This window comes from Meriones unguiculatus, chromosome 12, assembly GCF_030254825.1.
Source record: "Meriones unguiculatus strain TT.TT164.6M chromosome 12, Bangor_MerUng_6.1, whole genome shotgun sequence".
In the NCBI taxonomy this organism is placed as follows: domain Eukaryota; kingdom Metazoa; phylum Chordata; class Mammalia; order Rodentia; family Muridae; genus Meriones; species Meriones unguiculatus.
The window spans coordinates 66191257-66203695 of record NC_083360.1 but is presented as its reverse complement, the minus strand read 5'-3'; the positions used below and the strand labels follow the sequence as shown (position 1 = coordinate 66203695).

General features: G+C 47.1%; 1 protein-coding gene across 1 annotated transcript in view; it reads right to left on the bottom strand.

Annotated features, from left to right (window-relative positions):
- Acer2 (alkaline ceramidase 2) overlaps positions 1–12227 on the bottom strand; it is a 43333-nt gene extending 31106 nt beyond the window's left edge. Inside the window, exon 1 of the mRNA XM_060365816.1 lies at positions 11977–12227. Coding sequence (XP_060221799.1) covers positions 11977–12084 — 108 coding nt within the window. The 5' untranslated portion in view covers positions 12085–12227. The remainder of the gene's footprint in view (positions 1–11976) is intronic.
- Between the last annotated feature and the right edge of the window lie 212 nt (positions 12228–12439).

The window sequence follows — 12439 nt, the reverse complement described above, 5'->3', positions numbered from 1 at the left end:
ACACACAAACCAGGAGCCGGGGGGATAGCTTAGCAATTAAAAGCACAGTCTACTCTTCTAGATGAGCTGGGTTTGATTCCCAGAACCCATGTTAAAAGTCACAACCTTCCCTCCCATTCCGTTCCAGAGGGCAGAGGGTCGGATGCCCTCTTCTGGCCTCCATGGGCAATGCATGTATGCAATGCGCAGCCATAACGTGCAGGCAGAACACCCATACACACAAAATAAAAAATAAATAAATCTTTAAAAAAATAAGCCAGTAAATCAATAAAGGAAAATATGCCCTGAATAAAAATAACGATTAATTAGTCCACATTCTTTTAAACCCAGTGTAAATGTCACAGATACGACAAGTCTTAGTTTTTAGCCACATCTGTGCTCACAAGCCACGCTGTAAAGCACAGTTCAACAACCTGGCTCAGTACATCTCAGTTGTAGGATGCTTGTCTGGCATTGGTAAGGCCCTGACTTCAAATCACCAGAATCACCACAAAAACAAGTCAAATGAAATGAATGTATAGATCAAAAGGAGGAAGAAGGGGAGCAGGAGGGTGGGAAGACAGAAAGAAAAGGCAAGAGGCAGCAGCAGAGAGGCCATGAGCTCCTCAGACAACTGATCTGCTGGCTCCAGGCTGCATTTTCAGGCTGCAGAACTGTGGTGCTGTAAATGGCTGGATTTAAGGTACTTGTTATCGGAGCAGAGGCGGACTTGGCACCAGTGTTTTTGTAATTGTGCTCTCACCAGTGGGCTTTTGAGGCGTTTCGCTTTTGTTCTACAGCCCCACCAACAGTGTGCCCTTACTGGACCGTATTATACTCTGTTGTTCATTTTTAAAGTCAGGCCATCCCAGTAGGTATACAACGGTAGGGACATTCGGCCCAAGGGCGCCGCCTCCTTCCTCTCCTCCCTTCCCCTGACAGTCAGCTTTCTAAGCGTGGTCCCCAGTTGCTGAATGAGGAGCTGTTGGCCCAGGCCTGTGCGTGGAGAATGTAAAGATAACCTCTAAGTCTACATGGGCTTTAACACTGGAGGTGAGGTGGGAGGCGAGAGACTTCAAGAAACAAAACAAGTGACTGCAGTTCAGAACATGGGCCATTGCTTCAGAGACCAGGCTTCGCAGCACCCACATTAGGTGGCTCTTGCAGCAACTCCAGCTCCAGAGAATACCATGCCTCTGACCTCAGAAGGCACTACATTCACACACACACACACACACACACACACACACGCATGCTTAAAATAATAAAAAGGCTAGAGAGATGGCTCAGTGGTTAAGAGCACCTGCTGCTTTTACAGAGGATCCTGGCTCAGTTCCCAGGAACCACATGAAAGTTCACAGCCATCCTTAACTGCAGTTCCAGGCAATCCAACACCCTCTTCTAACCTCCTCAAGCACTAGACATGTATGTAATACACATATATACATGGAGACAAAACACTCATACACATAGAGAACAAATAAATCTTAAATAATAATAATACATATTTAAAAAATAAAAAGAGCAAGGCCTGGCTGCTCATACGTATAATCCCAGATACTCTGGGGGTGAGCCAAAAGGATCACAAGTAAGCCTTGCTAGGCTGCAGTGTGAATTAACAGCCAGCCTGGGCCAATTAGTGAGACCCTGCCTCAAAATTGAAAGATCAAGAGAGCAAGGCTGGCAAGGTGTCTCAATGAATAAAGGCACTTGCCACTAAGCCTGACAATCAGAGTTCAGTTCCCGGGACCACCTGGTGGAAGGGAAGAACCAACTTCCTTAAGTCGTCCTCTGACCTCTACATACGTGCTACAGTAGGCACACATCCACACACACAAAGAAAGGACATGACCACACCTGTTGGCTAATATAGAAATGTGAGTTTGAGGACGGCTCAAAGGAACCATGTGGGCACCTGAACTCCAGACAGCAGGGCAGAAGGGCTCCCCCCCCACACACACACAGCTCAGAAACCACACAGGTACCATCCCAATAAAAGAGGTCACAGTAGGGGCTGGGAAGATGGCTTAGTCATCGAGGTGCTTGCCGCACAAGCAGGAGGGCTTAAGCCTGGACACCCAGCACTCCTGCACCCACGTGAGAAGCTGGGTTTCACGCTTTAATGCAAGTGCTAGGGAGGTAGAGACAGGAGGATTTTTCAGGCTTGGTTGCAGTGGGTCAAGCCAAATCAGTGAGCTCTGGGTCCCACAGACAATAAAGTAGAAGGGGATTAAGGACAGCAGCCAACTTTAAACTCTGGCCTACACACACACATGTGCATGCACATATGCCGTGCATCCATGTGCGCGCATACAGAGAGAGAGAAAAATATCTTAGCAAACCTCAGAACTCGGGCACCCCTTGGAGATGATACAGGATTTTAGAAAGAACAGAAATAAGAGAATAATAAACTGAGAAAACAGACTCTTTATGTACTATTGACGACCTTGAGTGAAACTGAGTAAATGTTCTTTTTCTCAGGCTCAGAGAAAGAACTGTTCTCATTTATACGAACTAAGTGAGGAGTGAGAGAGATGGCTCAGTAGTTAAGAGCACTTGATGCTCTTCCAGAGGACCCAGAGTTCAGTTCCCAGCGGCTGCTCACAACCATCTGTAATTCCACCTCCAAAAGACCCAACACCCTCCCTGGCAGCTATGAGCACAAAGCATGCACGTGGTACATAGATTCAGTATAGGCAAAATACCCATACATATGATTTTTTTATTGTATAAAGAATAACTTAAAAAACATGTTTAAAACAAAAAAGAAGTGAGGGCTGAGGATAAAGCTCAAGGGTACAGTCCTTGCTCAGCATGCATGAGGCCCTGGGTTCAATCCCCAGCACCTGGAAATTAAAAAAATAAAAAAAGGTGAAATAGGACTTACTCCATACAGAGGTTTCTGCTCATGCTCTGGGCACAGCTTCTCACTTCTAGTGGAACATTTTAAAGAGCCAGCTACCCTTCAGTGTGAAGCTGAAAGGTCTTCAAAGCCATCCCTTGCCTTAAGGATATGAAGACTCAGAAAGTCTCCAAGGCTGGCTACTAGCAGCACTACCCAGAGCCAGCCAGCCAGCAGCCTCCTCCCACTGCCCCACCCAGGTTTCACCTCCAACTGTGCCATTCACACAGGCACTTCTTGTCTTTTCCTTTCACTGGTATCGAAGAACTGTGCTCTCAAAGCCTTATCACGTGACTTAAATTTGAGTTTGATATGGTGGGGGGAATAGTAGATGAAATGGAAGGTGGTGAAGGGGAAGCAAAGACAGAGAAGGAGTAGAGAAATTGAATTGTAGCTTAATCGTTCTCCCTCATGTTTGTGGACAGGCACCTCCTCTCAGGAACAGCCTATGAGGTTAAAAACTCCTTTCTACCTTTTTTCCCAGAGATAAAACCTGTTCTGGATGAAAACCCTCAATCCTTTTCTTTGCATTTATATGACTAAAAGAAAATGCGTCCCATATTGCAACACCATCATCCTGTTAACCTTTTTATCTTGGTGCACATGGATTTGGCTCACTGCTGTACACTGGTGGAGATAGCAGGAGGGTTTCTTGTTTTGTTTATTTTGTTTTGTTTTACCTACTTTTCAGGGGAAAGAGCACCAACTTAGAGTCTCCTTTACAAGGCTGGGAAATACAGTGTGCTTGCTTGTTTATGGAAGGATCTCAGCTCGGACTGGACTTGAACTCACGAGGTAGCCGAGGATAACCTTCAACTCCTGATTCCTCTACCTGCCTAGTACTGCAGTTACAGGTGTGCTACAACATGTCCTGTTCTATCACGCATGCATCTTGACTTTTACTCCAGTGTATCTTCGTCACCCGAAGGCCTATCAATAGCCCTTGCTTCAGCCAAGTGCAACTATGACTGCCAAGCTGTCTATTAACATGGCTCTAAAGAGTCTTATTACCAGAGGCAAGGAACACTCCTGTCACACATAAATGCGTTCATATGCTATTCATGAAGGCATGAGTTTCTTTACTGTACCTGCATTATTATTTTTTAAGCTTTTGAGAAGGGTCTCATAGTATAGCCTGGGCTGGTCTCAAGCCATAGCAATCTCCTGCTTCAGGCTGTTAAATTCTGGGATTACAGGCATTTTCCACCACTCCACATTATTTTTAAGTCCACATATAAGCACTGTTCGAGGCACTCTTTTGATCTATGCTGCCTGCTAACACCAAAATCACATTTTTTTCAACTTCTGAACAGCCTAACTACCAAGGCTTGCTGGCTACTACCATTCCTTTTAAAGACATCAATATAAGGAAAGGAAAAGCCGGAATTAGAGGGTGGTTGTTCTCAAAACAAAAAGAGGAAGGAATACCAAAATAAATACAGAAAGACAAATGAGTTATGGCTAAAGGCAGACTCTGTGGCCCTGTCTCTACAGAGAAACAAGCTCACTCCTTCAAGGCGATGTGGGTCTCTAAGGCTGTAGCATAGTCGGGCCAAAGGGAGCCTGTTCTAAGTTCACCGCTGAATTGTCCCTTGAAGGTTGGATTTGATCCCTGTCTACGGGCTTTTTTTTTTTTTTAACTAAGGAAAATTACAATTTCAAAACGCATTGTTTTCTTTAAGAGCTCCTTATTCCGTGGATTCGTATCCAGCCTTTGTTCCAAAGTCATGTCAAGGACACACCCTGCTCTGGTTCTGATGCATCGGAATGAGCCTTTCCCATAGAAGCAGGGAGCCCTGACCAAGGCACCGGCAGGAGCTTGCTGAGCGTAGGTTTGGGACCGGCCTAAGGTGTCACCCTGGCTAAGCGTATCGTCTGTGCGTCTCAATTGTGTGCAGACTCCTAGTCCTCCACTGCACTGTCCCACTCCTGTCTGTGGAGTGGCCGCATGTCCTGGTTTGCCAGGCTCAGAGGGTCTTCCAAGGCACAGGACCTCCACTTCTAAAAATACAAGAAAATTGGGCAGGAGAGTTGCTTGCTGCCACACTCAAGGACCTGAGTTCTATCCCTAAACCCAAACGGTATGAGGAGAGAACTGACTTCCACATGTACACACAGATAGATAGATAGACAGACAGACAGACAGACAGACAGACAGATAGATGTAGAGATATAGCTAGCGGTTAAGAGTGCTGCTCTTGCAGAGGACTCAGGTTAGGTTCCCAGCACAGCAGCTCACCACCTTCTTTCTGTATCTCCAGTTCCAGACGGGGGGGGGGGGGGGGGGGGGGTCTGATGCCCTCTTCTGGCCTCCATGGTCACTGCACACATATGATGGATACACAAAGAAGCAAACACTCAGATACACACATGAAATAAAATATAAAGAAATTAAAATAAGCAAGTGGAAATGTTTTTGACATTAATTAAAATCTTCAAGCAAGATACTTAGGGTGTTCACTCAGATGTTTGCTCGCAACTCCCCTCCCAGCCCCACAGTGCACCCCCTCCCCCATGCAGTGTACTAACAACAACTCATCAGGTTGTATACGCTACTATTATGAACCCCAATGCCCAGTGACTATTTCCAGATCTGGTTTCTGTGACAGGCACACAGCAGTAAATGGTAAGGCAGGCCTTCAGCCAGACATATTCTGTTCATGAGATAGGAAGACCCAGACTTGGACACATAAAGAAAGTTAAGCCTTCTTTTTTTTGAGATAGTTGAGTACAGAGGAGGAAGTAAGAGGCCATGGACTGGTTTTATGCATGTATTTCACTTTATTTCAATACCTGTTGGTTTCTGCTTCCCAAGTCACTGGTCAGCCCAGAGCCTTTAAAGACCAGACCCAGTGGTCACAAAGCAGACTGCACTTTTCTCCAAAGGACCTGTGTGGTAGGAGCTCCCAAAGGAGCCAGGCATGTTGGCTCGCATCTGGTAGACCATCATTTCTTTGAGTCCAAGGCCAGCCTAGACTATAGAGTGAGTTCTAGGCCACATTAGGCTAAAGACAAGACTCTGTCTTAAAAATCAAAACAAACAAACCCACATCAGTCAACCCAGTAAAGGTTGTAGGTAGAGAAAACAGTATCCTAGGTGAACAAGTGATGGGAAAGATTGAGTTCTTTTTGTTTTTAGAACAGTGTAGCCCTGGCTGACCTGCAACTTGCTGTTTATACCACGCTAGCCTGGACCTCTCCGAGTCCCGCCTGCCTCTGCCTCCTGAGTGCTAGGAATGAAGGTGTGTGCCACCACGCTAGGTTAAAGTGATGAGTGAGCTCGGAAGAGATACCCGCGCTGGTCTGAAGCCAAGGATGAACAGAGAGACCGAGGCGGCAGTCACAGAGTGGAAGAAAGTGTGCCCTCTCTTTGGTGGACCATCTGGCCATAGGGATCAGCATTCACAGTGGACATCCTCCAGACCTGACTACTTACACCTGTAATTCCAGCACTCGGGGAGTAGAGGCAAGAGAACCAGGTATTTAATGTCATCCTTGGTTACATAAGGAGTGTGAACTCAATCTGAGCCACATGAGATAGTGTTTTTAAAGAAAAAAAATAAATATAATAAAGTAAAGACGTGTTTACATGTATGCAGTCCCAGTACTGTAGGCGCTAAGGCAGGAGGATGGCTGGAAGTTTTAGGTCTGTGTGTTATGTATTAGCAGGTTCCAGACCAGTCAGGACTAGTGACTGGTAAAACTGTATTTCAAAACTAAAGACAGAAAAAAAAACAATGAACATTCTCCTCAACACAACAATTCTCCAATGAGAATTAAGAGTTGTAAAACACATCTGTGTGGGCCACGTTATAGCTCAGAAGCAGAATGCTTGTCTAGCATGCAGAAGGCCTTAGGGTTGATTCCCAGAGATGAAAAAAAAACATATTCAGATGTGTAGACTTTCTCTGTATCCCTCTTCAAAAGCCAAAATGAAAACAATAAAGCATCCAGAAACATCCCTCGAATGTTCATTGAGAAGACTTTAACTGGCTAAGAGAACTGTGGCCAATCCACTACAGGGAGCATGACCCAGACAATACGAAGAGGGACATAGCTCTGTGTAGCCAGTATGACTGCTGGTTGCCCAGAGGTCCTTGCCCAGACAGGAATCCAGGAATGTTAAACGTGCAGGGTTGTCTCTTCAATGGAAGACATGCATAACCTGTTTTCCACCCAGAAGGCTAGGAATGGAGGTGGCTAATAGGCTAGGTAATACTTGTGCTATCTGTGTGTCCAGGGGCTCCCCCAGACACCCACAAACAGGACCAGTGGTGGCTAATAGCCAAGATGACCTCTGGTGCTATCTACATGACCAAGACCATACCAGCTCCTCCCCTAGGCCTTAAGATAATGCCTGTATCCTATCTATAGGACCCACCTTCAAGGAAGAAGCCACAGGTACTTTGAGAAGAGTTTCCATGCAATTATGCCTCCTCATGCACGCAAGACCGGAAACTTTTTATGAATTTCACTGTACATAAATATGCCTAAAATAGACTACCTGGTGTCAGACTCTACAAGTTTGAACCAACACCCAATATTGAGTCCTGGTGAACCGGATTTCCTTCTTGCCTCACGTGGACCATTACTCAGCTGGCCGTGGCATTGGCAAAGACCCGCACAAATGACCATCTCCAAAAATTACTTAGAAAAGAAGCAAGGCCCATGCGGTTTATACACTGTGATTTCAGTTGAACTGAAAAACAATTTTGAGTGTGTTGCACATGCAATATTCATATTTTGCACATAACCCAAGCCCCGTGCCTGCCAGCCAAGCACTATTCCTCTGACTTACTTCCTTAGCCTCTCCATGTGCTTCGTACATGCCTCGGAAATGTCTGAGAAGAAGCAGAGGATACTATGTTTCTCTGTAACATCCGGATTCTAGACTACCATGATCATATTATTACTTTTCTATCAAAAAGTGCTTTGAACAAACTGCTTCTTTTTTTTGGGGTTCTGGATTTTCACGAGAGGGTTTCTCTGTAGAGCTCTGCCGGCCTGCACCTTGCTCTGTAAACCAGGCTGGCCTCGGACTCAGAGATCTGGCTGTGTCTGCCTCCTGAGTGCTGGGATGAAACATGTACAGCACCACCACCTGGCTGGAACCAACTGTTTTTTAAATCAAGCAAATGTGTGTGTTCTTCTGAAAATAGGCTGGTTCCAATAGAGGTACTTTAAAAGTTATGCACCAACTGAACAACATATACTATGCTAAGCACATAAATACTTCAACCTAAAAACTTCTCTCTAGACCTAACACATCTGCGCAGTGCTTCTTACGGAAGCATTTGCGCTTATTTACAAGAGAACTCTTGGTAGAGTCCAAAGGGCTAAGCGGTAGCTCCATCTCTGTCATTTTTTTACTTCAGCAAGTGATATAACCTCAGTGGGCCCTGATTTCCCTTCTTTAGCTGATGGATACATGGCCCATGGATGGCTGTGGTGATGGCAGAGTACGCAATGGCGCTCCAACATACAGCAAACAGCTAAGAGTGGCCAGTAGTTACTAAAGTTTTAGTAGTCACCTATTACCCAGTTAGACTCCTTAACAAGGTTCTAAATCCTCCCCAAGTCCTCTCCTGCTTTAATTGTCAATTGTGTTTTTTTTTTCAACTCCTTTAACTTTTTTCTCAAAATTGATAGTAATTATCAATGTCTTACAAAATAGCTAATTAAGCTAGGCATGATAGCACATGCCGGAAATCCCAGTGTTCTGGAGCCAGAGGCAAGAGGATCTGTATCTGAGGACAGTATGGGCTACACATTACGGGCTACACAGTAAGTTCAAGTCCATCTGTCTCTGTCAATTTTCTAATTTTTGGAAGCTGCTAACATGTACTTCCTATTTACTCAAGTAATTAATTCTATTCTCTAATGGGGTTGAAGACCAAATAGTCATAATATTACACTTAGCTTAGTTGCTTAGGAATTAAAAATATGTGTTAGGTCTAGATAGAAGTTTTTAGGTTGATAGATACAAACTATAAAAATAACTTAGGTACAAAACCTTAGACGCTCATAGATAGGTATTTTCTTTAAGATTGCCAAATACGTTTAGACTAGACATTATGTATATATATATTAGTTTTTATAATCATTTCATAATTATTCTTACTGTAAAAAAATGGCCTTTTTATTTAGACAGAAAAGGTAAATTGTTGGAGGTTGGTCTGATGCATGTTACTACCCCTCAAGATCTGGGCACACCTAGTCTTGTTGTGTAAACCTACCTGATTGGCTGATTAGACAGCCTATAACTGGGCAGGGTAGAATGGGGTAGGTGTGGCTAATGTTCCTGGCCTTTTACAGCGAAGAGAGAATCATGGGAGACAGATGGACAGATGGACAGAAGAGAGGAAGAAGGAGGACACCACAATGGGTTAGCATGCAGAAGAAATCACGTGGGCCTGGAGGAAGGACTCCAATGATGGCATGAAAAGCCCCAGATGAAGAATACAAGCAAGTTTTGTATGGTTATGGATGGAAGATAGTTCAGATGAGGAGGATTAAGGTGGATGGCATTGGAGGGGGCTGGGAGATGGATGGTGAGGATATGAGACAGTGTAGGTGAAATATCTGCCCGGCCCAAGACAAATAAGGCAATTATAAATCTAACAGGTGCCTGTGTCTTATTTTTTGTGTTAGCAGGTTAAATGATACTGCGATAATCTTAGGGCTAATAATAAACATTAGATAGCCCAACAGCCTTTTTTTTTTTTTTTAGATATTACAACATCCAGCCTGGGCAATAGGGTGACCCTGTCTTAAAACAAAATAAATGAGATGAGCAAGGTGGTGTACACCTTTAATCTTAGCACTCTGGAGGCAGAGGCAGGGAGATCTCTGTGAGTTTGCGGCCAGGCTGGCCTACAGAGTGAGTCCAGGACAGCCAAGGCTACACAGAGAAACCCTGTCTCCAAAGGGGGGTTGGGGAGAGAAAGAAACCAGCTGTCTTACTACCTTAGGAGAGGTTTAGCATCAACAATTCATTGGCATTCTTTATGCATGAGAAAGAAAGAAAGGCTCAGGGAAGCCCTGGGGTAGCTCCCCCAGGTCAGCAGAGCCACCGTGAGAAGGAAACGCTTTGGAGGAAGCTGGCGCTCACCAACCAGCTGACCAGCTGTTTCTCTGTGACCCTCCACATTGCAGAGAAAATGCAGTGGCTTCTAAATCCCAAGGAAAAAGTTCGTCAGGTAGCTGGGCTAGATGAAGCAGCCACAAACACTGCAGCTCTGCTACAAAACAGTTGGGTACTCACTGTATACAGCCCCAATGTGGGTGAGACTGAAATGAACAAGCAGCAGCCAGATGCACAGGCCTCCTGAGAAGCTGACATAGGAGGACCTCTAGTTTAACGTCAGCCTGGGCTACACAGAAAGACCCTTGTCAGAAAGAGAAAGCGACGAGGAGAGGCCAAAGGGGAGGGGAGAGAAGAGGAGGGAAGAAGGAAGGGAGAGGAAGGTCAATGCCCCCCCCACTCCAGCACTGAGGAGTTTTCGAGGCTGGCTTAGAGCAGCTATACATGAGCATTGGGGGACCTTAGGACAGGGCTGACCGAGTCTAAGAAGCTGCACACTCCACAGAAACTGCCATGGTGGGTGTGCAAGAACCTGCCGTTCCTTCAACTCTGGTAAAATCTTTAATATTTCTCAGCAATTCTTCACTTGCTACCACTGATGCTTCTCCTCCTTGAAAGTACCAGCCCCCACCCCCCTACCCTCCAACCCCGCTGCCCTGCTCCAGCCCCTTCTGTTGGCGCCCGAGTATACTTCTTGGCAGTATACCCCACCAGGTTGTATAAGAATGAGGTATGGCCACTTCCGCTAACTAGATCTTTTCCTATGTCTCTGCATGTCAAAGGTCTGGGTCCCTCGAGCCGCTGACCCGGCTATATAACAAGAAGCAGAGATGCTGAGGCTGATGATAGCCCTGTATTTTAGCACTGACTGAGGTGAGGCACGGTGGAGAATTCTGGGTCGTAGCCCCAGACATACCAGCGCGTGGGCATGACAGCTTGCTGCTCGATCAATAGCCCAGTCTTTTCGCCGCGGGAATAAAAGAGCAATACAAACAAGAACGGGGAGGTGGGGGATCAAAAGTAAAGGACGGGGGAATAAAAGGGACCAGGGGCAAGAATAATGCCTGGTTCTTGGTTCTTTTCAGAAATCCAAGGGGGGGGGGGAGAAAGAAAGAAAATCCTAAATAACAATCTCAAACTCACAATGACTCAAACTAGGAGTTCCTGTTTTCTGTGTCTGAACAGCAAAAAAGATAAGCCAGAAAAATGATCATGCAAAGTCACATTGGGTACCAGAGTCCTGAGAAACCGGCACAGGGGAAAAGCAGAGACATTTCCTCTCCTAGAGACAACCTTTCCCTCTCACAAAGCCCCAAATCCCAGGATTCTGTAAATTTCCGCTTTGTCCATATCTAGGGACCTAGGCAAGTCTAGAAAATCCACCCCTCATCACTCCCAAATATCACTGTCACCAGCAGGAGCTGGCTCAAAACCGGACTCCAAAAGCAACAAGAAAAAGAACTGATAGCAATTAACTTGATCCTGGACTAAAACAATTCGATCAACATTGTCATAGTTTAGTGGAAAGGACATGCTAACTTGTGGGAGTGAGCCCAGCTCCTGGACGCGCCCAAGGGCTCCCCTTTCCCAGGGCACCCAAAGCAGGTACTCAGCGCAAAAACGCACAATGAGATTCAGGTGCGTCACGCCACAAAGATCCCAGGCAGGGGGGAAGGGAGCTGCCCCTGTCGGTGGATTCACGTCCCCAAATGACCCAAAGTGGAAGAATGGGTTGACGCAGACCCCTGAGCTCCCGGACTACAGGAGACAAACAAGACAATGGAGCCTTAAGAAGAAAAATGACAGGAAGAGCTGGAGGCGCTCATATGCCCTGGATAGGGACTGGAGCAGGGTGCAGAAAAGGAGCTGCAAGTAGCGCCCGGAGAAGGGGCGTGGAGCGACTCCTGCCTGGGACATCCACGGTCACCCAGCCGCCTGCTTCCAGGCGCCGCAGCCGCGGGGACAGCCCCCTTCCTCCGCCCGCCTGCCCTCCGGCTCCCGCGTCCCGCACCGTGTTGTAGAACTCGGCGATGGCAGGCACGATGGTGTAGTTGTCCTCGCACCAATCCACCTCAGAGCTGCCAGCCCGCAGCTGGTCCCACCAGTGCGGGGCGCCCATGGCCGCTCCGGAGCATCGGAGCAGCTTCTCCGCAGTGGCTACCGGCCCGAGAGGCTGCGGGACACACCGCGCGTCTGCCACTTTATGCGGTGCGGGGCAGCCTCCTCCGGACGCGGCGCCTCCCCGCCGGCCTCCCCAGCCCCCGGCTGCACCCGCCCGCCACCGGCGCTGCAGACCCGCCCCGGCCCCGCCCCCGGGAGTCCCGGAGCTCGGCGGTCACGCCCACCCGGGGCGGGTCCTGACCGGCAGAGGACCCCGGAGGACCGGAGCAGTAGGGGCGGGGGCGGGGTGGAAGCAGGGACTGAAGTCACCAGCTCTCTCCGGTGCCGAGCTGGTGGCAAAGGCCTTGAGGGTC